Source organism: Pipistrellus hanaki (assembly GCF_964339955.1).
Source record: "Pipistrellus hanaki genome assembly, chromosome: 8".
Classification (NCBI taxonomy): domain Eukaryota; kingdom Metazoa; phylum Chordata; class Mammalia; order Chiroptera; family Vespertilionidae; genus Pipistrellus; species Pipistrellus hanaki.
The window spans coordinates 60114634-60141598 of NC_140510.1; the positions used below are offsets into that span (position 1 = coordinate 60114634).

Genomic DNA, 26965 nt, shown 5'->3' on the forward strand with positions numbered 1-26965 from the left:
GGAATATTATGCTCAGAGAAATAAGCCAGTCAGAGAAAGGTAAGTATCACATGCTTTCACTTATATGTGGAATCTAATGAACCAAATAAACTGATGAACAAAAATAGACCCTCAAGACATAAAAACATGAACCGACTTTTGAACCTTACAGGGAAGGCAGGGGAGGGTGGGTGGTGAGAGCCAGGAGGTGGGTGGGGTTGGGGGGATGGGAGCAGGCTGGAAGAGGTTAATGGGGGGCAAAAGGAGACCTATGTAATACTTTTCAACAATAAGGATTAAAGAAAAGAACTTGTATAAAGTAATAACCACCTTTCTCTTCCTGTCATGTGGAGGTTGAGGTAGATATCCACTCTGAAAGAGTAAAAGATACAAGGGTATGGTTAGCCTGTGATTATGTTTTGTGCATTTCAACCTCCCCCAAATATTTCCCCTTGGACGTTCCATTGTCAGCTCAAACCAAGATGTCTAAATGAGAAACCATTTCATCTCCTCAAATGTTCTTCTAGAATTCAACAATAGTAGCTGGAAAATCCTCCTTAGAATTTTTCCCTTTTCTTTTGTGTTCTTGTTTACTTAAGTTTTCATTTCCTTCACAATCTTTTTGACAGCTTTCACTTCCTTTTCATTCCCACTGGTGCCACTTAAGTACTTCCTTACACCAGGGTTGAACAAATGACACACACATGTCCCTATGGGGTGTCAGGTACTCTGCACAATGTTAGGCACACAAAGATGTATAAACCCTAGAGGGATCTATGAGAGCAAGGGGTTGCATGAAAGGGTAAGTATAAAACTGTGAGAAGGGACTTAATAGTGGGGTCAGGGGACCCAGGGAAGGGATGACAAGTCAGGTCAATCAGAGAATATTCAGAGCTGGGTGACAATAGGTGTCTTGAGCTGAAAGACAGTGAAGTCATTTCTGGGCCCCAGTCTGAGATACTGTTTTAAATATGTCATTTCTCATCTTAGGAGACTTCCCTGGTTCTGCATTGTCTTTGATATGAGTTAAAAATCTTTAGCCTCGCATTAAATTCCTCCAAAAAATCCCAATTGGTGGATTATGCCTTATCACATGTAATTCATCTACCTCAACCCATGGAGCCATGTTAGTCATTATTCTGGTTTTCACACCATCCTTTCTCTGGAGTGCTTTCTGACCACTTGTTTGATTGTAGATGGTCTCTTTTCTTTCAGTGGTTAAAGTTGTGTGCAAGCCCCTGAATCAGAATGACCTTTCCTTCCCCCAGGCTCCTGCACCTATCCCAACCGAGCCCCTTTGACATCAATGTGCTGCCTTGTACTGACTTAAGAGTGTGGGGTTCCTCCCTCTAGGACAAGGATAAAGTCAGGGGACCTCAGGGATCTAGCCATGACTCAACATATATTTGGTGAGAAAATAGTGACCTTTTCTTCAAATAAAATGAAAGTCATATCTCCTGACCCGTCATTGAAATACCTCAGTCAGCCATTTTAGTGATCTCCCACCGCAGTACACAGTGCTCTTCCAGTTGCTTGCTTTTTCATAGCCTCCTTCAACTTCAAATTCTATTGGGGTGAACCACTTTCCATCCTCTGTCCTTATACACTTCACCGTGACTCCTGTAAGACCGGGATAATTTGATCTTGAAACCTCCTTGTCCTTAGAGCTCAAATACTATATCTGCAGCCACCCAATTTGGGGTCAAGATCACTAGCAGAACAGTCTGGCCTGACCTTTCATTCTTGAGAATCCCCAAACCTGTAAGTCTATTGTAAGGAGATCTCCTACTTTGGATTAAAATCTCAAGTGGGAGCCCTGCCCTGCTGCTCACAATGACACTAAAACAACATCTGTGCCCTGTATTACAATAATTTTCCTCCAGTTCAATGGCTTTATTGAGCAGATATTTTTCTTATGTGAAGTCATGAATAACTGACTTTAAAATGATTGTGTAATATTATTCAGTGGAAATTTTTACTTATATATAGACTATAGGCCCAGTGCATGAAATTTGTGCATGGGGGAGAGGTGTCCCTCAGCCTGGCCGGCACCCTCTTTAATCTGTGGCCTTTTAAGGGTTGTCCAACTCCCGGTTTAGGCCTGATCCCTGTGGGCAGTCGGACATCCTTCTCGCAATCCTAGACTGCTGGCTCCTAACTGATTGCCAGCCTGTCTGCCTGATTGTCCTTAACCACTTCTGCCTGCCAGCCTGATCACCCCCTAACTGCTCCCCTGCCAGCCTGATTGATGCCTAAAAGCTCCCTTGCCAGCCCGATCACCCCCAACTGCCCTCCCCTGACTGCCTGGTTGCACTCAATTGCCTCTCCTGCAGGCTGGTTGTACCCAACTACCATTCCCTGCAGGCCTAGTCACCCCCAACTGTCCTCCCCTGCCAGCCTGATCGCCTACAATTGCCCTCCCCAGCCAGTTATCTTGTGGTGGCCATCTTGCGATGATGTTGCATGTGACACCACCTAGGCTTTTATTATATAGGATAAAATATAGCTATATACTTAACAACATTATTTCATTAGAGAAAAGGAAATAAAAACCTCATTGAGATACCATATCATGTCCTCTAGGATAGCTGTAATGAAAAATATAGACAATAACAACTGTTGGTGAGGATGCAGAGAAATGAGAGCCCTCAGATTTTACTAGTGGGAATATAAACTGGTGCCATACTGTGGCGAATAATTTTGATTTTTTTTCAATAAGTTCAACATAGAATTGCCATATAATCCTGCAATTCTACTTGATAGTATATAGTAAAAAGAATTAAAAAACTAGGTTCACCAAAATCTTTATTCAAAACAACATTATTCATAATAGTGAAAGGGTGAGAAAATCTAAACTGACAGATAAATGCACTACTGTGTCTCCACACTATGGACTATTATATTACTTAACAATAAAAAAGAATAAAGTATAATGCATGGCATATATGTATTAACCTTGAAAACATCATGCTAAGTGAAAACCAGTTATAGAAAGGCACATGTTATGTGAGTCAATTGATATAAAATATTTAGAATAGGCCAGTTTATAGATCATAAAATAGATTAGTGGTTGCATAGGGCTGGATGGTGGGGTGAGGTGGGAGTGGGTATCGACTACTGAGAGATATGGTGTTTTTTTTTAGTGAGGACAAAACTGTTCTAAAATTAGATTAAAATGATGGTTTTATAATCTTGGGAATAAACAAAACAGAAACAAAAAGCTCAACAGTGAATTCTGTACTTTAAATGTTGATTTATATATGAGAGTTACATCTCAGTAAAATGGTTTAAAATTAGTTTTGATGACACATTTATATTATTTTTCACATACCCACATTACAATCAATCTGATATGAAATTCATCATAATAGATAATCATTGAAAAGCTTTATAATGTTCAAATCACAAACTATTTTACAGTCATTATGTACATTATCTCAAAGTCACACCCAGGAGGCAGGTTTTTAATTATTATCCATATATTATATGAGAAGTTTCAGGCTCAGTAAAGCCCCATTATTTACTCAGTCTGCAGAGCTGAGGCTGGGGCTCAGGTTTTCTGATTCTATATTTTGTGAACTTCTCACTATAACAAACACCCTGTCTTGTTGATGATTTCCAAAAGAGGTACAGGATATGAAGGTGGAGGCTGATTCAAAGTAAAGTATGCAATATTTTCTACCCTCAGACAGGGTTTCACAGATGTTTCTGAATTTCTCTTTGGTTCCTTGGGCATCCCTGTGGAAGTGAGCACTTAATCTGCACCATTTCTTAAAGTGTAAAAATTTCACCTTAGGGAACCCTACCTCTTCTCAAGACAAAACTGGGGCCTCAAAATTCCTTGAACAATGGGTAATTTACATGGGTAATTCCATTACTTTTGTGATTCCTTCAGGGAGGGGTTATGGGTGAAAATAGACCTTGAAACTTACCTCGTTGCAATTTTCTCTTAATTAACATGCCCTCCATCTTCCCACAGGTCACAGGAAGTATTTCAGCATTAAAATTCACAGTCTCTTCTGTGTGCATTGTTGTCCCTGAAAGAGAAGATACTTCATTATGTCTCATTTTACAACTGCACAAGTACAACTTCCTCCCATGTTGAGGTTGTTTCTATAAAGACATAGGAGTACTTAGGAAACTATCCCACAAATCTCCAAAGTTTCAAAGTCTTTCTGTCAGTGGCATTTTTGATGCATAACAATAGAATGCTTACCTTCATCTCACCTCTCAAATTTCACATAATCAGAATGTCTGAGCAGAAACATCAGGCTTCTATAAAGCTATAGTAACTCTCAATGCAGTCACCCCCACCCATGATTCTTCCATGACAATGAAACATACAGCTGCTGTCATGTTCTGAAGGTAAATCTCCATCTATGCTCATCTAGTGCAGTTAGGTAGCTGGAGACAAAATCAGAGACTGTGAAAGAAAAGAGCCACAAGCTAACCTGACAAGCTCAGGGAAGGCCTGCGTGGCAGTCTTGCAAACCCAGAGACCTAAGATAACCACAAAAGATGGTCTGAAAATTAAATATCTAACAGGTTATAGTAGGTAGTCATTTCCCAGATATTTTCCCAGACAAAGATCAACTTTGATCTTTTTACTGAGTCCATTTGCCTTTTGCCTCTAAGATAACATATCTGTGAGATGTCTGGGTAACTTGTAACTTCCCTTTTTCTGGAGCCCCTGGGGAACAACCAAATGTGGTGGGCACCAGGACAGATGCCTCAAATTCCTTCTTTATCATGTTAATTGTTCCTGCACTTACCTGAGTACACATCCATCATTTTACTTTTTATCCAATCCCAGGAGTTTCCCACCACTTTGCTTTCTCCCGCCCTCCTTACTCCATCACCAATGAATTTCATGTAACCCACCTATGTCCCTCCTTTGATTTCAGTGTATAAATAGAGAAATGTAATCCACCATTCTTTGGAGCATTATCTCAATCCGTTGAGGTTCTGCTTCCCGGCAATTGTCGACAGTAAGGCTCAAATAAACTCATTAAAAAATTCTTTACAGGTTTCAATGGTTTTTTCGTTAACAAGACTATACTTGTATCTACTCATTTGAGCTCTAACTCAGGGATGTGTTAACCCTGAAGATAGTGTCTACCTGCTATTTGTGTTCTCTACTTTGCCTCATTTGTGGCCCACATCAAGCAAGCACAATACATGCTAATTGTGAGTCTATGTTTGCTGTAAAATTATTCAAGTTTTCAGTAGCCTTAAAATTTTCATAACTCGAAAATTGGAAAAACATATTTTGGCAAGAAAAATAGCTTATTAACCAAAAAATGACAGTTAAAATACAAGAAGAATATTTTTTAGTAACACAATAGAGTCTAATAATAGAAGACAATGCAGTAATCAACTATACCAATGGTCGGCAAACTGCGGCTCGAGAGCCACATATGGCTCTTTGGCCTCTTGAGTGTGGCTCTTCCACAAAATATTATGTGAGCACACATGTTTAGCATGATTGAAACTTCATGGCCCAGGCGTAGAAGTAGGTTTTCGGCTCTCAAAAGAAATTACAATGGTTGTACTATTGATATTTGGCTCTATTGACTAATGAGTTTGCCTACAACTGATCTACACTAATAAGAAGGTAATATGCTAATTAGATTGGGGGACCTTCTGGACATCATTCCAGACAAAGCCATGGTGGTGGGGCCAAGGCAGAGGCAGTGAGCCATGATCATGCTGTTGGGGGGGAGGGAGGAGGGCATTTGGGGGAGATCAGGATACTGAGTAGGGCAGTTGGGGGTGATCAGGTCAGCAGGGGGGCACAGTTGGGGGTGATCAGGCCAGGAGGGAGAGCAGTTGGAGGTGATTGGGTCTGCAGTGGGGGGCATTTGAGGGTGAGTAGGCCAGCACAGGGGAGTTGGGGGCAAGCAGGCCGGCCGGGGGGTCAGTTGGTTGAGAACAGGCTCATGGGGAGCAGTTAGGGTGATTATGCTGTAAGTGGGGACAGTTGGGGCAAATAGGCTGGCAATCAGAGTGGTTAGGGGTGATCAGATAGGCAGGCAGGTGAGCGGTTAGGAGCCAGCTGTCCAGGATTGCCAGAGGGATGTCTGACTGCCATTTTAGGCCTGATCCTTGTGAGATCCCTGTGGGATTGGGCTTAAACTGGCAGTCAGACATTGCCTAAAAGGTCCCAGATAGGAGAGGGTGCAGGCTGCTAATAAGAATCCTGAAGGGTCCCCCTCCTCCAGTGCAGGGATTTCATGCACTGGGCCTCTAGTATTAGTATATTGAAGAGAACTAAACATTGACCTAGAATTTTTAATCTTGGAAAAACAATTCTTTCTGCATTGTATTGCTTAGTTGGTTGGAGTGCTGTCCCTTGCACAGAAAGGCTGTGTGCTTGATTCTTGGTCAGGCCCCATAACTAGATTGCTGGTTTGGTCCCTGATCAGTTGGAGCCCATACAAGAGGCAAATGATCAATATTTCAATGTTTCTCTTCCATATGAATTTCTACTTATCATCTATCTATCTATCTATCTATCTATCTATCTATCTATCTATCTGGCATCTATCTATCTACCTATCAATCTACCTATCATCTAACTAACATCTATCTATCTATCTATCTATCTATCTATCTATCTACATCTATCTATTATCTATTTATCTTCCTTTCTCTATAGAAAAATCAATAAAAAATTATTTCAAAATAATGGCAAATTTGCACATATAATACTTAGACGCCCTCACTAAAAGAACCAAGGATTTATTCAGCTAGACCAAAGTTGAAACCAAAGAAAGAAACAATGGCATAAAATGGCATAAAATTATGAAAAATTTAAGTAAATGATTATGTTTCAAAATTTATAATGAGAAAATTAGTAATAAAATATTAATATATAATAGCTAAATGATAGAGATGGGATGTTGAATTTGAGGGAATCCATGATAAGATTTTTGTCATCAGTTGAGATTAAGGCCTGGTTAAAGAAATTACAGAAAATTTACCTCCAGTTTCCAAGCCAGTAGAGAAAAAAGGTAGAATATAGGATTCTATCTCATCATTCAGAAAGTAGAAAAGAGACACAGAAGCACACGAAAATAATGATTAGCAACAATACTGATGTATAAACCCACATGTGTCAGGAATCATAATGAATGTACTAAATAAGACGTAATTATTAAAAGGTGAGGATTATCTGAGAAAATTACAAAAAGCAGTGTCTTTACAAGAGACATTAAAAAAAAAGCTGCTTGGAGGAGCGCTTTGAAAAGGACTAAAAGCTATTGAATTTAACGTGGCAATATTAGCATCCTGAAAAAATATTTGAAGGCAAAAAGCATTAATAAGGATAAAGGAGAACTATAAATAAGAAGGTATCTAAGTTAGAACAATCATAAATGGTGTCAAAATTTTAATGTAAAACAACAGGACATGGAGAAGTTGGCAGATCAGTTGGAAAATTCAATACATCTCTATACAACATGATGGAACAAACACAACCTAATTACCATTGATCCAGTATTAAACAGTGTGCTTGATAGAGAGCATATGTAAAGGGAGAAGCTGGAATCCAGCAAGGAGTTCAAATGTACATATTTTAAAGTGATTTAGAACATTTACAAATATTGGTCACATAGGTTCCAAAGGGACTTTTGATACATTTTAGAGTTACTGAAATAAATGCTTCAAGTCATGTTCCAAATACCTATTTAATTGTTAATTTACTAACAGAATTTCTGCATCCTCAGAGATGTCAGGATCCAGACAAAACACCATAGTTCATAATGTCCCTAATAGTTGCAGGACCACCAGCTTAAGATTTGTTGAGTAAGATGAGAGCAAACTATTGTTGGGGGCGAGGAAAACTCTAGGAAAGCTTCACACAAAAGGGGTAGCATTCTGCAGGAAGATATATTTTGCTTTTCTCCATTTATCTTTGGCTGGCCTAGAACATAGCCATGTGTTGAAGTTCATTAAGCACCCTGGAAAGTGATGTGCTCTTAAAAGTGGCTAAACTGCCCTAACCATTTTGGTTCAGTGGGTAGAGCATTGGCCTGGGAACTGAAGGGTCTCAGGTTCAATTTCAGTCAGAGCATGTGCCTGGGTTGTGGGCTCCATCCCCAGTAGGGGGTGTGCAGGAGGCAGCTGATCAGTGATTCTCTCTCATCATTGATGTTTCTATCTCTCTCCCCACTCCCTTCCTCTCTGAAACCAATTTTTAAAAGATGACTAAAATTAAAGATAGAAGAAGCTTCCAAATGCACAGGACCTAAGAGAGCTAAAAACATTTTGAAAAAGAGAAACAAATTGTATGCCTTACTACCTGACTTCAGGTCTCATTATAAAGTTACAGTAATCAAGACCCTGACATAATAGTAGACATATAGGTAAATGGAACAGAAAAAGAATTTCTGAAATAAATTCTGAAAAAGAATTTCAAATTCATAGGGCTAATTCATTTTCAAATGGATGTGAAAGCAAACTAATTCAATGTAGAAAGGACAGTCTTTTCAAAAACTGTTGCAGAGACAATTGAATATCCTTATGCCTGAAAAAAAAAAGTTCTTAGCTAACATCACATACAAAAATTAACTTAAATTGGATCATAGAGCTAAATGTAAACACTAAACCATAAAACTTCTTGAAGAAAACAGGATCTCAAATTAGGTGAGGATTTCTTAAATAGAACCCCAAATCACAGATTATAAGAGGAAAAATTTGTTAAATTAGACTTCATCAAACATTAAAAATTTTGTTCTCCCAAAGATAGTGCCAATAAAATGAAAAGTCAACTTTTTAAGACTATAAGACATAACCAAATGATTTGAACCCAGGACATATAAATAACTCTTTCACCGAGAGAGAGAGAGAGAGAGAGAGAGAGAGAGAGAGAGAGAGAGAGAGGGAGATGGCTCACTTAAATAAGGGTAAAAGATTTCAATAGATACTTCACCAAATGGGATCTGTGGATAATGGCAAATAAAATGGCTCAATACCATTAATTATTAGGAAATGGGAATAGCAGATTAGAATTACTAGAAAAATCATTATTTGCCTGCTAAGAAGAGCTACAATTAAAAAAACAAAACTAACAATACTTAGTTCTGGTGAGTATGCAGAGAAACTGGAACTTTTAAACATTTCTAGTGGATATTTGAAAGGGTATAACCACTTTGAAAAATACTTTGACAGATTCACAAAGCATCGAACATACATTTATTTTCAATTAGTATGACTTACTAGTACTTCTTTTAGGCATTTATCAAAAGAAACTTAAAAATTAAACATATGTCCACTCAAACACTTGTATGAACATGCTCATCATCATTTTTTTTCAAACTGGAAATAGCTCAATGCCTACGAACAGATGAATAGATAAATCAACTTCTCATCCATACAAGGGATACTTCTCAGCAATAGAAATGGAGTAACTGCTGATACACACAGTAATATCAATATGTCTCAACAGCATTACGCTTAGTGAAAAAAGCACAAACATATATAAACTATATATTGTATAAATTTATGTATATGAAATTCCAGGTAGAAAAATACAGTGATAAAAACAGATCCATTATTTCAAGATCAGGGGGTGCCAAAAGGGACACAAGTGGATATTTGTGTATGATGGAAATGTTCTATTTCATGATTATGGTGGTTTACATGACTATCCACACGTGTTAAAATATTCAAATAAACCTTTAAAATGACGAAATCTATTATATATAAATTATATCTCAGAAAATTTGACAGGAAAATTAAAAACATGCACAATCTATAGAAAGAAAACTATAAAATTTTGTTGAAGGTCAAGAAAGTTGACGAATAAATGCATAGTTCATTCTCCTTTAAAAATGTCTTAATTCTACCTGAAATAATCTTTAAATTCATTGTACTTTCAAGTTCCCAAAGAAATTAGGAGGTTTTAGGTGAAAATCTTGATTAGATTATAAACACAGAGGTTCAACATCGCTGAATTACTGAAAATTTTGTCTTTTCTTTCTCCTCAGTGTATCTTTTTTTCCCTCCCAACAGAAAATATAAGAGTAGAATTCTATTCACAGGTCCATGTGTACAGGGAAAGTCACATGAAAGGGCATTTCAATTCATGAAAAAAAGTGGTGAGGTAATTTCTTTTAATTACTATCTCACATCATACACAAGGAGGTGAATGCTGTGTGAATTACAGATTCTTAAAATTACCCACATTCCCTATTCCCTTCCTCATCTTAAAAAAATATTTTATTGATTTCAGAGGGGAAGGGAGAGGATGAGAGAGATAGAAACATCAATGATAAGAGAGAATCATTGATTGGATGCCTGTTGCATGCCCACCACTGGGGATCGAGCCCAAAACCTGGGCATGTGCCTTTTACTGGAATTGAACTGGGGCCCTTAATCTGCAAGTTTATGCTCTATCCCCTGGGTTAAACAAGCTAGAGCCCTTCTTCTATTTTTAGAGCCACAATATTGTGTCTCTCTGACCCTTCTTCTTCCTCTCTCCACACCAAAGAAAGATTCTCCATTTTTTTTTTAAGGACTAGGGGAGTATATTTGGGCCACCCTGGCAATCCAGGATAATCTCCCTCATTTTAAGTCCCAGTTTAATTAAATCTGCAAAGACCACTTGCCATGTTAGAGAACAGATTATAGGTTTCAGGAATTAAGACATAACATCTTTGAGGAGCCATTGTTCTACCTACCACAATATTGTAAATAACAATAAAGCTAATGAAATAGTGGCATTATAAAATAATTTCTCACATGAAAAGCAAATAAAATCTTATTCTTACTTTTTCTCTTCTTGGCTTTTTCTGTCTTGGCGTTGTTTCCAATATCCACAGTATCTACAACAAACAGGTGGTGGTGAGAAAATGGAAATGATTAAATAAAATTTACAAATTTTCCTTTGGTTAAGGAATCAAGCCCCGACCAAAGGATCCCCAGTTCAATTCCTGGTCGAGAGCATGTACCTTGGTTACAGGTTCCATCCTGGACCCCAGCTGAGGCAAATGGGGCAGGCAACTAGTTTATGGCAATGTTTCTTTTTTTCCCCTTTCTCTCTCCTCTCCCCCCTCCTCATTATCTTTCACTCTCTCTAAAGATCAATAAAAGGAATATCCTCCAGTAAGGATTAAAAATAAGTTACAAATTTTAGGATGGTTCATACTGCAGAAAGCTTGAGTTTATAAAGGTGTTTGATCGATTGTTTCTTTCTTAACAACAAATCTTCTATATTGAGAAATAGGACTTCAGAGTTGGTTCTGGGTCTTCCTTTATTTCTCAATAACATTTTATTTATTTATTTATTTATTTATTTATTTATTTATTTATTTATTTAAAAAATATATTTTATTGATTTTTCACAGAGAGGAAGAGAGAGGGATAGAGAGTTAGAAACATCGATGAGAGAGACTCATCGATCAGCTGCTTCTTGCACACCCCCTACTGGGGATGTGCCCGCAACCAAGGTACATGCCTTTGACCGGAATCGAACCCGGGACCTTTCAGTCTGCAGGCCGATGCTCTATCCACTGACCCAAACCGGTCCCAGCTCTCAATAACATTTAAAAAAATACTCTTAAACACCTTTGTATGCAGAGCTAGGATCAGGTCTCATATCCTTAAGATTTTTATGAGGTTTGTGCAAAAGTTTGTATGACATCACTGTATAAACCTGTGACATGCTAGAGCATAGACACACATAAAAAGTATGTGCTGTGTTACCTGGCTGGTGTGGCTTAATGTTTGAGTGTTGACATATGTTATAGTTCAATTGTAGGTCAGGTTGTATGCCTGGGTTGCAGGCTTATCCCCAGTAAGGGGCGTGCAGGAGACAGCCAATCCATGATTCTCTCTCATCATTGATGCTTCTATCTCTCTCTCTCCATTCCTTTCTGAAATCAGTAAAAAAAATATTTTTCAAAAATGTTCTGGGTTAAGAATAGTTGATTTGATGTTTTTCCTAACATTTTAGTGGTAAAATTAGTTGCTAAGATTTTGAGGCCTTGCTAAGATTGTGACAAATCACACTATTATTGAGAAACAAGAGAATACTTGGCTTTCATGGGTTTCACAGAATATAGGTGTGTTAGGGATGGATATCACTATATAAAATCAAGACTTTATTAATTTTTATTATTACAGTGATTATTATTAATGATTAATTCAGTGATGTAGTAAGCTAGATACTTCCATTTTAGGAGTGTATTTGTATTGCATCTTCTGTGACAATCAACAGGGCTATGTTAATCATGATTTTTTAATGATATCTTGCTTTTCTGCTAGTCTCAAAAGAATAAGGCTAAGCAAAAAGAATGGGATTCTGCCATGAACTGGACTCATTTTTTTGTCGGTGTGCTCAGAGTCAAGTGCAACAGAAAACGGAGCTCTCATTTCAGACTTCTGACATTCTGCTGCCCCTGTCCTGTGACTCTCACCATCAAGGATGTTGAATGCCTAGTAATATCAGACCTAATAAAGATTTGAAAGAATACTTTTCCTCCTTGGGTAGGAATTGCAATGACCACCCAACAACAGACAACCAGAAAAATGTTTAAATTTCCTTGCATGCGTTACATTAGTTAACAGAATTGCTCTTGACCAAATCTTTCCTGAACAAGGTGGGATTTGCTCTATTGCTAATACCTCCTATTATACATGGATAAAACCTTTCTGATAAAATAAAAATTAAACTAGTTAAAATGTAGGTATAAGCAAAATAATTACATACAATGCCCACTGATACCACATGGTTGCTTAATATTTTCATGTGACTGCTGTGGCTCAGTGTTATAAAGATGCTACTCTAATAGTCGTTGCTCAACATTTTTTAAATGATCACTAAGGCCTTTGAGACTTCATATGAGAAATCTTAATGAATTACAGATGTTTTCCCTTAAAGAAACATGACAGGAAAGCATTCCTCTGTTCTGATGCTCTTGTTGCTCAAATGTGGCCTAAGGCTCCTAAGGGCTATAATATCATTTCTTCCCCCCAAACACAAACTCTATATATACAAACACACTCTGAATCTCTTCTGTATTCATTACTCATCACCATTCCTCCTCTTTCTCTTCCTATTTCAACCAGCTGCCCTGGTAGATGAACTGCTAAGTATATAGATTGATGCATGTTGGATATTTTATATTCTTAAATACTAACTTTTTTTTTTTTTTTTTTTTTTTTTTTTTTTTTTTTTTTTTTTACTAAATGTGATTCGATAAAAATATAATGGTGCTTTCAAAATCATTCTGAAAGATTTTTTTTAAATGAAAATGCATTAGTAATTTAGACCATCCTTTCTTAAATAATACACTACAGTGGAAGCTACATAATAATGACTTCTATAGTGATGTTAGAGCATCTCTAAGTCTGCTGCCCCAGAGATGATAGGAGAGGCTTTACTCAGAAGGCACATGGCATCCATGGTCCTGTAACAGGGACCCAACAGATGAGAGACCACTAGCCCTAATTTCTTGAAGAAAAAAGTATCTCAAATTAGGCAAATATTTCTTAAATAGAACCCCAAATCACAGATTATAAAAGGAAAATTTGTTAAATTAGACTTCATCAAACATTAAAAATTTTGTTCTTCTAAAGACAGTGCCAAGAAAATGAAAAGTCAGCTTTTTAAGACTATAAGACATAACCAAAAAAGGATTTGAATCCAGGACATATAAATAACTCTTATATGAGAGAGAGAGAGAGAGAGAGAGAGAGAGAGAGAGAAATAGCTCAATTAAATAAGGGTAAACAATTTCAATAGATACTTTACCAAATGGGATCTGTAGATAATGGCAAGTAAATGCAAAGATGCTCAGTACCATTAATTATTAGGGAAATGCAAATTAGAATTATAAGAAAAACCACTACATGCCTATTAAGAATTGCTATAATTAAAAAAAAAACACCAAAAAACTAACAATACCAAAAACAAAAAACTAACAATACTAAAAAGAGCAATTGGAACATTCAAACATTTCTAATGGAAATATAAAAGGGTACAACCACTTTGAAAAATAGTTTGACAGATTCACAAAGTATCAAATATATACTTATGTTTAATTAATATGACTTAGTAGTACTTCTTTAAGGTATTTATCCAAGAAAATTAAAACTATGTTCACCCAAATATTTGTATGAAAATGCTCCTCATAGTTTTTTTGTTCAAACTGGAAATAGCTCAATGACCATGAACAGGTTAATAAATAAATCAACTGCTTATTCATACAAGGGATACTTTTCAACAATAGAAATGGAGTAACTGCAAATACACAGAACAATATCAATGTGTCTCAACAGCATTATGCTTAGTAAAACAAGAACAGACATAAATAAACTATATATTGTATGAATACATGTATATGAAGTTCCAGGGAGAAAAATACAGTGATAAAAACAGATCCACTGTTACAAGAACAGGGGGTTCAAAGAGCGACACAAGTGGATATTTGTGGATGATTGAAATGTTCTATGTCATGATCATGTTGTTTAGATGACTATCCACAAGTGTTAAAACATATTCAATTAAATCCTTAAAGTGATGAAACCTATTGTATATAAATTATATCTCAGCAAATCTGACAGGAAAAGTAAAAACAAGCACAAACTCGCAGCCCCATCCACCTGTGTGTGCCCCGCCCACTTGTTTACCACCCTGCAGTGCTCATAGCCCTGCCCACTCGTGTGCACCTCCTGGTGTGTCTGGTTGTTGGTTGTTCCACATCATTGTGTGATGAAAACAGGCCTTTTATGATATAGACTAGAGGCCTGGTGCATGAATTCATGCATGGGTAGAGTCCAGCAGGCCCTGCCTTTAACCCCACCCACGACTGGGGTGGGGGTGGCCAATTAGGGGTGGTGGCAACCAGGGGTGAGGCCGATTGTGGGGAGGAGCCATGGGTGGTTGGCTGGATGGTCCAGTCCCCTAGTTAAACTCCCAGTTGAACTCCTGTTCAAGGGGACAATTTGCGTATTAGCCTTTTACCATAGAGGATGTAGTCACTTTGAAATGGAGTTGGAGCTGCCGTTCCAGAAAAACTGCACTGTTTATCTTATGCCTCAAACATTTACACTGATAAAACAGTGTATTGACCTATGAACTGGGAGATCAATGGTTCAGTTCTTAGTCAGGGTACATGCTGGGGTTGCAGCCTCAATCCTGTTCCTCTGTCTGGTTATTGGGCCACTGGTATCTTGTCAGAGCTCCTCCTCCAAGATCAGTCTCTGGTCAGACTCTTATACAAACAGCCCTTTCTGCCTTCTCCAGGCTCCTCAACAGGTCTTCCCTGCTTCCCAAACTCCATCAGGACCCAGGCCCACGTCCATGCTCCTTTCCTCTTAGCAGAGGAGAATCAGTTTCTATCTGTTTGCAATACCTTTTTCCAGGCTCTGTTGGATACCAGGCCTCTGCTCATTTTCTTCTCCATCACTTTTTTGGAACAGTTCTATGTTTGGTATCACTGAAGAGAGGGCATAAGAAGAAGACAATTAGAGATCTCTTTGGAGTGGTGTCATCATCTCAAATTACAAGTTTAGGAATTTCCACCCCTTGTTCCACTCAGTGCTCAGTGGGTCCCCATCCTGGTGGTAAAGTTCACCCTTCATCCCTGGGACACAAAAGAGAATACTCAACAGAGAGGTTACTTACACTTCTAAGACATAAAGGAGCCACTCAGATCTCAGGATAAAGGAGTTGTGGCAACATTGTTAGCTTGTTACTCAAGCAAAAAATTTCAGCTGCCCAGGTTAGCATATATCAAAATAAATGATGTACTATTTATTTTGAAATGTGTTTGCTGAACTGTTGTAAGTGAAAGAAAAAATAGGGTTTCCTTGGGAAGAAAACAAAGATCCAATAAGGTTTACTTGTATAAAGCGGAAAAAACACAATAGTTTAAAAATGTGGCTGGACAAGAGAAGGTTTTGTCTTAACTGAATCAGGGAGGATGAGTGCTTCCCAAAGTGACAAATCAGAGGACCCGTGTGATCCAGGGGCACCCATATTCCAGGACAAAGGAAGGATACTCCCTGAAGCTGCAAACAGGAACTGAATATTGTGGCATTGGACCAAGGATCTGGGAGGTTGCCAAAGAGGGGAGAACAGGGCACCTGCCCAGGGATCCTGCATGTAGGTAACCCAACAAACATATGAAGGAAGTTAATACACTAAAAATCCTTAGGGTGGGTCTCTGCAGAAGGTTGGGGGAAGAGACTTAGGGAAGCAGTGAGCCTGTATGCCTCAGGGCTAATGGCAGGAGTATCTCTTAGGCCAGTGGTCAACAAACTCATTAGTCAACAGAGATAAATATCAATAGTACAATGATTGAAATTTCTTTTGAGAGCCAATTTTTTTAAACTTAAACTTCTTCTAACACCAGTCCTTCAAAATAGACTCGCCCAGGACATGGTATTTTGTGGGAAGAGCCACACTCAAGGGGCCAAAGTGCCGATTGTGGCTCATGAGCCACAGTTTGCTGACCACGGTTTTAGGCAATAAACTTTACTTATAAATGCTATAAGTCTGTACTACTTTTTTACTCTATAATAAATAACATAAAATTCCTTAGCTTTAGAAGCCAGACCGTCCAAAATCTTTTTTTTTCATACTTATCCTTTAAAAAAAATATTGTTGGGAGTATTATAGATGTCCCTCCATTGCCTCCTCCACCTGATTCCTGCCCCACCCAAGCCCTTCATCACCCTATTGTTTGTGTTCATAGGAAATGCATATATGCATGTGTTCTTTAGTTAATCTACTTCCCCTCTGAGATACATCAGTCTGTTCATGTTTCCATGCCTCTGGTTCTATTTTATTCATCTGTTTATTTTGTTCATTACATTCCTTGTTTATTTATTCTGATTTTTAGATTCAATTGTTAATAATTGTCTATTTATTGCCACTTTATTGTTCATATTGTTGATCTCTTTTCCTTCTTCCCCTTCTTCTCCTTCTTCTCCTTCTCTTCCTCCTCCTCTACCTCCTCCTCCTCCCTCCTCCTCCTTGGCCTTCTCCTTCTACCTCCCCCTCCTCCTCTCTCCTCCTTCTTCTCTCCTCCTCCTCCTCTCTCGTCCTTCTCCTCCTCTCTCCTCTCCTCCTCCTTCTTCTCCACTCTCCTCCTCCATTCTCCTCCCCTCTTCTCCACCTCCTCTTCTCCTTTTTCTTCTCTTCCTCCTCTTTCTCCTCTCCATTTTCTCCTCCTCCTCCTCCTCTTCCTCCTCTCCTCTTTTTTCTCCTCCTCCTCCTTCTCTTCCTCCTCTCCTCCTCCTTTTCCCCCCTCCTTCTCCGCCTCCTTCTTCTCCCCCTCCTCCTCTCTCCTCCTTCTCTTTCTCCTCCACTCTCCTTCTTCTTCTCCTCCTCTCTCTTCCTCCTTCTCCTCCTCCTCTTCCTCCTCCTCCTCTTCTCCCATTTCTCCTCCTCCTCTTCTTTCTTACTGCATTTCTCTTGCTGCTTTTAAGATTCTCTCTTTGTTTTTAACCTTTAGCATTTTAATTATGATATGGTGTGGGCCTCTTTGGATTCCTTTTTTTTTTTTTAAGATATTTTATTGATTTTTTACAGAGAGGAAGGGAAAGATATAGAGAGCTAGAAACATCGATGAGAGAGAAGCATTGATCAGCTGCCTCTTGCACACCCCATACTGGGGATGTGCCCACAACCCAGGTACATGCCCTTGACCAGAATAGAACCCGGGACCTTTCAGTCCGCAGACCGACGCTTTACCACTGAGCCAAACCGGTTTCGGCTGGATTCCTTTTTTGTTAATTTAAAACATTTTTAAACTTTAAAAAATTAATTTCTTTGGATGAGGACAATGAGGGGTGGGGAAAGAGCAGAGGGTGGCGTGGGAACCTGGTGGAGGGGAGCAATGGAGGGGAGGGGGAAAGAGGAACATCTGTAATAATATGAACAATAAAGATTTATTAAAAAAATAAATAAATAAAAAATTAATTTCAGAAGAGACGGGAGTGGGAAAGAGAGGTAGAAACATTAATGATGAGAGAGAATCATTGATGGGTTGCCTGCTACATGCCCCACACTGGGGAATCAAGCCTGCAACTCTGGCATGTGCCCTAACTGGGAATTGAACTGTGATCTCCTGGTTCCTAGGTCAACATGCCACCACTGAGCTCTGTTGGCCATGTTGAATTCCTCTTGTTTAGGACTCTCTGCACTTCCTTGACTTGTAAAGCGGTTTCTTTCACCTGGTAGGAGACATTTGCTGTCATTATTCTTCAAATAAGTTTTCAATATCTTGCTCTCTCTTTTCTCCCTCTGGTAACCCCATAATGTGAATGTGGTACACTTGAAGTTATCTCAGCAGCTCCTTATACTGTCTTCACATTTTTGGATTTTTTTTTTCTTCTTGATCTTTTGTTTGGGTGTTTTTGCTTCCTCATGTTCCAAATTATTGATTTCATTTTCAAAATTCTCTACTTTACTGTTGAATTCTTTTAAATTATTATTTATTTCTGTAAGTGTATGTTTAATTTCTGACTGATCATTTTTCTCACTAAGGTTCTTGAAATTCTCACTAAGATCCTTGAAAATCTCACTAAGCTTCTTGAAGTTCTCACGAGGATCCTTGATAAACCTTATAACCATTGTTTTGAACTCGGTATCTAGTAGTTTGCTTGCTTCCATTTCATTTAGTTCTTTTTCTGGAGATTTATTCTGTCCTTTCATTTGTGACATGTTTCTTTGTCTCCACATTTTAGCTGCCTCCCTGGGTTTGTTTTTATGTATTTAGGTAGAGTTCCTATGTTTCCTGGAATTGGTACGTGGCCTTATGTAGTAGGAATCCTGTAAGGCCCAGTGGCTTAGCCTCCCCAGTCACTTGAGCTGGGCACTCTAGGTGTGTTATTATGTGGGCTGTGTGCACAGTCTTGTTGTAGTTGGAGTCAGTGGGAGGAATTAACTCCCATGCCAATTGGTTGTGAGGATCTGCTTTGAGTACAGTGGAAGAGCTACTGTGCAGGGAGGGACCTCTATGGAGCAGGACTTGCTTCAGTGGAGCTTTGGTGCTTACTGTGTCTGCCCCTTAATTGTGTTGCTTTTGGATGGGTAGCATTGTAATCTGGTATGGTCTGAAACTGTCCACCAGGTGCACTGTCTGTAGGGCCTCCTGGGAAGTGCAAAGTCAGCCACTCCCTGGGACCATTCATCAGGAACTATAGAGAAATCTGCAGATGGCTGCTGCTTGTGTCCAGGTGAGGCATAGCTGTCTTGGAACTCTTATTGATAGTTATGGGGCATGATGATCCCAGCTGCTATTATTTGAAATATTTTAGGAAAGTCTGATGCCTGAGATAGGACAGACCATCATATGAAAAAGCCACTGCAAACAGCTTAATGGGGCTGCAAATTAGATAGAGAAGGGGCGGGAGGGAACAGTGGGACCCAGGCTGATATAAACTTGGATATGGATATCTGTGAGCTCTGCAACAGGGGAGGTCTCAGCATAAAATAGTGACACTTTAGGGTACCACCGTCTAGGAGAAAGCTACCCCCAAGTTTTTGCTCCAATGCCAGACAATCCAGTTCCTCCCCATATGTTCCAGTATCCCCTGCCCCCTCAGCTATTGCCCCAGTGCTGGAGCTCAGAGGGAATGTGTCCAAGTAAGCCTGTGTCCTGGTCCTTTCAAAGGAACTTCTGAGGTCTCCAGCAGCCTTTGTATCACTCAGCCACAATCCCCACTGTTTTTACAGCCAGAAGTTATGGGGGCTTCTCTTCACAGCTCTGAAACCCTGGGATGTGGTATGGTGTGGGGCTGGGACCTCTTGTGCCTCATGGGAAGCCTCCACAGTTGAGATATACCCTCTGATTAAAAGAATGCCACATGTGGATGTCAGGCCAGCCCCTTCCATGTCTCTGGCCCTCCTACCAGTCTAATGTGGTTTCTTTTTTAATTCTGTAGTGGTATGACTTTCAGTTGATTTCAGGCCGTTCTGAATGATGATTGTTCTGTATTTTAGTTGTAATTTTGATGTGGTTGTGGGAGGCAAGGAGTACTAGCATTTACCTATGCTGCCATCTTGGATCTACATGCCTATCCTTTTCTGAGTCAACTCACATAGTCTTCTTTTCACTCTGAGATTAATCTAATTTGTCCTCGTTCAACAGACACATGGATCATTTAACTCTCTATGCTTGTTCCACTATCATCTGCATTTCTCAGTTCATATTATTTTTGTTTTGAATTCTTTATCATTAATTGGACATCTTTTTGAGATCAAAATATATAGAATAAAAATTTTCCTAGGCAAGTCAAACAAAAATTATTGCAAGACATCTTCTTTACTACAAATCCATATAAAATCATGCCTTTTCAGGAAAGAAGTAGAAAATCAAACCAGTAGTGTTGTAGAGTATCCAATCCTTTATCTGGCAGAACACTTGGTTTTGTGATTATTTGATTGTTTATCACACCTGTTGTGGAGAATGAGTTAATAAAACCATTTCTCCTTCTTTAAGAACAAATTTTCCCTGAGTTAATTTTCTTGCTCATTATTCTGGAAATCTGATAAAGGTGGCCTGTTGTTTGTGTTAGTAGGAGTAGGCCATCACTGAGCTTAGTGTTTCAAGTGATCAGTTACTGTAGGTAGATAAATTGTATGTGGCCTGGGAGGAACTAGATGTGAACTATAAAACATTTATTTTCTCCTCCAATGTGTTGTTTCTTGTAATTCAGCAATCCCTGGTGGGGTCTCTGAAAGTTATGACTGCAGAATTATTTCATGAGATATTGAATCCCCTGGGCATGTTGTGGCTAAATCAGGGTAGATCTTGCAAGTAAAATGTAACTTGAGGTGGGTTATAGTTAACTTGGTGGACTACTATGAGGTCCCCTGATAAGTGTCACAAAGAAGAAGACAACTGATGCAGGCCTTTTGGGATGTTGAGTTTCCTGTCATTTGTCCTTCTAAGAAAATCTGAATCCATGTGGCTTCGGTTGTCCTGAGAGTCAAGACACCTAGTTACACAGATCTGTAGGTGGGTGACTGTACTGTAGCCATTATATCATAAGCTTTGAGTGGCTCATGATGTATTTGTTTTCTTAACTGCAACATCCCCATTGTCCTGTACTTTGACTGACACCTGATACACTCAATATATTCCTGTGGGAAAAATTTGGCCATGGATATAAAAAATTAGGTAATAAACCCAATGATTTTAAATCCTCACCTAAGCATATTATTCCCCGATTGATTTTTAGAGAGAGAGAAAGAGAGAGAGAGAGAGAGAGAGAGAGAGAGAGAGAGAGAGAGAGAGAGAGGAGGTGAAGAAAGAGTGAGAGATGTAAGAGACATTTTGACTTGTTTCTTCCCTCATGAATCACTACTGAGATTGAACCAGCAATCAAGGTAGGTGCCCTTGAACAGGTATCAACCCATGATGCTTAAGTCTTCAGGCCAAACCTCTGTGGTGCCCCCTATAATGGGATGAATTGGAAAAAACCACTTGGAAAAAACAGCCAGGACCTTAATTACCTTTTTTGAAGGTTTCATAAATATCCTTCAAATCAGGGTAGGCTTCCATGATATCCTTGCTGAACAATTCTTTCAGAAGGGACAGGTTAAATTTCTTCTCCAATTCAGTGAGAACATGGTATATGACTTCTTTATGAGAATCTGCCTTTTCAAAAGACTTCTTAGACTTCTAAAAAATAATGAATTGGGAAAATATAAATGCAGATTTCCTAGTTACAAAAGAGCCTTGGAAAATAATTTTGTTATTAATGTATTACAATTTTCCAACATAGTTATCTTCTCATGTAGAGTTTTATTTTATTTTTAATATATTTTAATTAATTTCAGAGAGGAATGGAGCAGTAGAGAGAGATAGAAACATCAATGATGGGAAAGAATCATTGATCGACTGCCTCCTGCACTCCACCTACTGGGGATCAAGCCCACAACCCGGACATGTGTCCTTGACCAGAATTTGATGAGGGATTCTTAGGTTCACAGGCCAATGCTCTACAGTCTATGCACTGAGCCAAACCAGTTAGAGCCTCATGTGCAGTTTTAGAATTCCTCTATAGTTTTATGACTAGAAGTTAAACAACTCAATCAATCTTCCTTGAAAATTCCTTATGTGAATCTGATTTCCTCACTCTCATTTCCATTAGATGGAATAAGAAGCAATTATGATAATTATTAAGTTGGGTTAAAGCTAAGTGACTTGTAGCCCTTTCAGAGCCTGGCTAAGTGTTTTAGGAATAGACTTAGCAGGTGACGAGCTGCTGTTCTACGGACTAGACAGCCCTTGTCCCTTTTCCAGGACTGACTTGGCCTAGAAGCTCCTGTGAACTTTTGCTAAAATTAACCTAAATTCCAAGACTCCAGAAATACCAAAAGAAAAAGAAAAATAAAGAAAGGAAACTGAAAACTGGTAAAAGAATAGCAAGAATCTACTTTTAAATTTGTCCTAACAAGACATTGATTCTCTGTGGATTTTAATGTTCTCAGATCTAAGTATTTAAGTTGGTATTCATTGAAATGAAATGCTATGCTAATTATTATTTCATTAAATGAAATCATTCAATTTTTTCATCCATTCATTAAAATTACTTTTAATTTCCAGTTTATACTATATTGTGTACATAATTCTTACAAGGCATTACACATCTATGTAGCACACCCACTTCACATCCAGCTTACCTCCAGTGCTATTCACCCCATTGTAGGGGGCACCACAGTTAGGAGCAGAACTGTCTGCTTTTCTTCTCCCTTCTGACTTTATAAGAACACTTAGAGAAGTATTTGAGAGGGTACCCACTCATAGGAAACTCCTCAGTTGCCAGTTGTGTTCTGATGTTTGATTCCAGGATATCAAAGTATGATTTAGTTTGGCACTATTTTACCAGATTATGACATAATAAACTTTACCTACTTTATACATTTCATTGTTGATTAATCCATGGTCACGGAGAAGTTCAAGGAAAGGGAATGATGTTGTTATTATATTTGAGATTGCGACTTTCTGTTTTTTGAAGTGGCAGAGTGCAATGTTTTCTGCAGACATCCTAGGGAGAAAAGATACTATGAAAAAATGGTCATCAAGATTTTGATATGCCTGTGGATGCTGTAACATATTACAAATGAAGGATAGGTGATGAAGAACCAACACATATAACATAAGTTTCCCTTAGTAGATATTAGAACAAATAGACCTGAAACAATAGACAAAGCTGTAGTAAAATGAAGCATAAAGGACTATTAAAACATCCTAAGAAAAGAGTGATATATAAATTAACTGTCCCTCTGTGACAAAATGGCGGCACCCATAACCATAAGATGGCAGCACCTAGTCCTCTCAACCCAGCCAGAGTCCCCCAGTCTCAGGGAGGGCTGCCTCAGAGAGCCTGCAGAATAAGTGGCCTGGCGGAATGATGCCCAGAGGCCCTCTTGACTCTTAAAAAAACAAACAAAAACAAATTCACTTCCCATGGCTGGATACCTTCCCAGAGATGGAAGCCTCAGCTGGGGCCTCAGCCTAGCAGGGCCACGCACCTCCACAGTGTGATCCCCTTCCAGTCACGGCAGCCTGGGATCTCCACCACTGAGTCACACAAGCTAGGCAGATATGGAGGAATCTTAAACATTTTTAAATATTTTTATTGTTTTTTTACAGAGAGGAAGGGAAAGGGATAGAGAGCTAGAAATATCTATGAGAGAGTCATCGATCAGATGCCTCCTGCACACTGGGTATGTGCCCTCAACCAAGAATGCATGCCCTTGACCAGAATCAAACCTGGAACCTTTTAGTTTACAGGCCAGTGCTCCATCCAGTGAGCCACAGTTAGTGCTGTCCAATATGTTAAAGAAAAAAAACCTTATCTAATAAAGAGGGAATATGCAGGGGAGAGTATTTGGGGGTAACCTGGTTGTCAGGGGAGGGAAGTTGGAGATGATTGGGCTGTCATGGGAGCAGTTAGGCGTTGATTAGGCTGGCAGGGGAGTGGGTATGGGGTGATCAGGTTGGCAGGCAGAAGCAGTTAGGGGCAATCAGGCAGGCACACGAGCAGTTGGGAGCCAGCAGTCCTGAAATGTGAAAGGGATGTCTGTCTGGCTCTTTTGGGATCGGACCTAAACAGGCAGTCAGACATCCCCTGAGGGTCCCAGATTGGAGAAGGTGCAGGGTGAGCTGAGGGACACACATCCCCTCCAGTGCACGAATTTCATGCACCGGGCCTCTAGTATGTAATATTGAAAAATTCCAGTCTGTCATGATCAAAGCATTGTAAAATTATTGTGTCCTACTGGATTTGGAATTTTTGAAGCCAGAAGAAAATTTTGTTTCTTTTCAGTACCCAATATACATCAGGGAATAATAACGTCAACTTATTATGTCAAATTCCATAAACTACATTTTTTTTATAAAAGATAAATTATTAAAGAGAAGTATCTGTCTTCTATGAGAATTGTTATTAAAATGAAAAATAAATAATTGGTTTCACAATGACAAAGAAAATGGCAGGGGGACTGAGTAAATGTGAGATTCAACAACAACAACAGCAAAATAAAAAACGATCAGGGGAGCATTAATTGCTTTTGTAGGATCTGTATGCTCACAGCAATCAGTAAAGCAACCAGTGTGTCCTATGGAATCTTGAAGGCAGAGGAAATTGAAAGGAGTCATGTTGCTGAAAACTAACATGTTATTTGAAAAATGAAGAGCAGGGCACTGTACCCTTTACCACTCAACTTGCATCCTGACCACCTGAAGTCAAGAAAAGATTACTGTCCTTTCTATCACCATATGTTCTTATTGTCTGTGACTAGATTTCACAGATCAATAATATATCATGTATGTTATGTGCCTGACTTCTTTTGCTCATTATCCATGTTGTTGGGTGATTAGAAGTTTGTTCCTCTTATTGTTCAGTGGTATTCTATTGCTGTGTCTACTACCATCTGTTTATTCATCCTACTGTTGAAGGACATTTTGCTTTATTCTAGATTGAGACAAGTATGAATAAAGCTGCTATTCTGGTATAAATATTTCTGTGGCATGTTTTCATTTCCTTTGAGTAAATAACCAAGAGTGTAATTGCTGGCTGATTGTGTAAGAGTGTGATTTATATTTTGGAAGCAAATTGTTTTTAAAAATCTGTTAGAAATAGCCTTGCTAATATAACCATTCTAGTGTGTGATGTGGTATCTCACACAATATTTATATAAGAGAGGACTTGTGCACAAAATTCATGCACTCTGGGTGGGGGGTGACCCTCAGCTTGGCCTGTGTCCTATTGCAGTCCTGGAGCCCTCAGGGGATATCCAACTGACAGCTTAGGCCCCCAAAAGTAGGACTAAGCCAGCAGTCAGATATCCTTATTGCTGCTGCAGAGGCAGAAGAGGTTTCCCCTGCTGCCACTGTGCTCACCAGCTGTGAACCCAGCTTCTGACAGAGCAGTGCTCCCCCTGTGGGAGCGTACTGACCACCAGGGGAAGCTCCCCTGGTGGTCAGTGCACATCATAGTGACCAGTTGATTTCCATATTAGCCTCTATTATATAGGATATACAATATATATACAATAGTTTAAATTCTTATTCTTTATGGTTGAAAGTATTATATATGTCTCCTTACTCCCCATTGACCTATCCACAGCTGCTCCCGCCCCCCCAGCACATGCCCTTGTCCCCTTACTGTCTGTGTCCATTGGTTATGCTTATATGCATGCATACTAGTCCTTTGGTTAATCTTTTACTCATCTCCTCCCACCCTCCCCTACCTTCCCTCTGAGATTTGTAATAGTTTTAATTTATATTTATTTGATGACTTATGATATTAAATACAATTTCATATTCTTATTTGAAATTCATATTCCTCCTTTTGTGAAGTGCTTGTTCAGGTCTTTGACCCTTGAATATTATTGGGTTGTCCTTTACTTATTGATATGTAGGAGCTAGTTTTATCTTGCAGATAAAAGTATTTAGTTTAATATATGTATTGTGAACATATTTTTACAGTCTGTGGCTTGCCTTTCATTTTCTTACCATTTTCCCCCTCAAACATTTCCCCTCAAAAGTATTACATGTGTTCCCTTCCCACCATTGACCTCCTCCAGTCAGCCCCTGCACCCCCTCCTCAGGCCTTCATAACCATATTGTTGTGTCCATGGGTTATGTATATATGCATACAAGATCTTTGGTTGATTACCTCCCACCCAACCACACTCCTCCGCATTCCCTCTGAGATTTTGCACTCTGTTCCATGCTTACATTCTCTGGATCCATTCTGTTCATCAGCTTATTTTGTTACTTAGATTCCACATATGAGTACAATCATGTGACACCGTACACAAAAATGAATTAAAAATGAATAAAGGACTTGAATATAACATGGGAAACCATAAAAATCTTAGAAGAAACCATAGGCAATAAATTAAAAGGTATTTTTTGTAGCAATATCTTTACCTATACAGCTCCTTGGACAATGGAAACTGAAGAGAAAATAAACAAATGGGACTACATCAAAATAAAAAGCTTCTGCACAGCAAAAAAAACCACCAACAAAATAACAAGAAAGCTCACTGCGTGGGAGAACATATTTTCCAATCTTATTTCTTATAAGGGTTTAATTTCCAACATATACAAGGAACTCATACAACTTAACAAAAGGAATATAAACAATCCAATAAAAAAATGGGCAAAGGACCTAAATAGACACTTTTTGAAAGAGGACATTCAGAAAGCTAAGAGACATATGAAAACATGCTCAGTCACTAATCACCTGAGAGATGCAAATCAAAACAACAATGAGGTACCATCTCACACCTGTCAAAACAGCTATCATCAACAAATCAGCAAATGACAAGTGCTGGAGAGGATGCAGAGAAAAAGGAACCCTTGTGCACTGCTGGTGGGAATGCAGACTGGTGCAGCCACTGTGTTAAATAGCATGGAGTTTCCTCAAAAAATTAAAAATGGAACTGCCATTTGGAATATATCCCAAGAAAACAGAAAAACCAATAAGAAAGGATATATGTACTCCTACG

General features: G+C 38.9%; 1 protein-coding gene across 1 annotated transcript in view; it reads right to left on the reverse strand.

Moving 5' to 3' along the window:
• LOC311626444 (nuclear body protein SP140-like protein) overlaps positions 1-26965 on the reverse strand; it is a 42268-nt gene that overhangs the window by 7588 nt on the left and 7715 nt on the right. Inside the window, exons 2-8 of the mRNA XM_084891841.1 lie at positions 22857-22989; positions 21452-21620; positions 15339-15422; positions 10752-10805; positions 3912-4016; positions 1457-1599; positions 310-351 (exon numbers count right to left, since the gene is read on the reverse strand). Coding sequence (XP_084747967.1) covers positions 310-351; positions 1457-1599; positions 3912-4016; positions 10752-10805; positions 15339-15422; positions 21452-21620; positions 22857-22989 — 730 coding nt within the window. The remainder of the gene's footprint in view (positions 1-309; positions 352-1456; positions 1600-3911; positions 4017-10751; positions 10806-15338; positions 15423-21451; positions 21621-22856; positions 22990-26965) is intronic.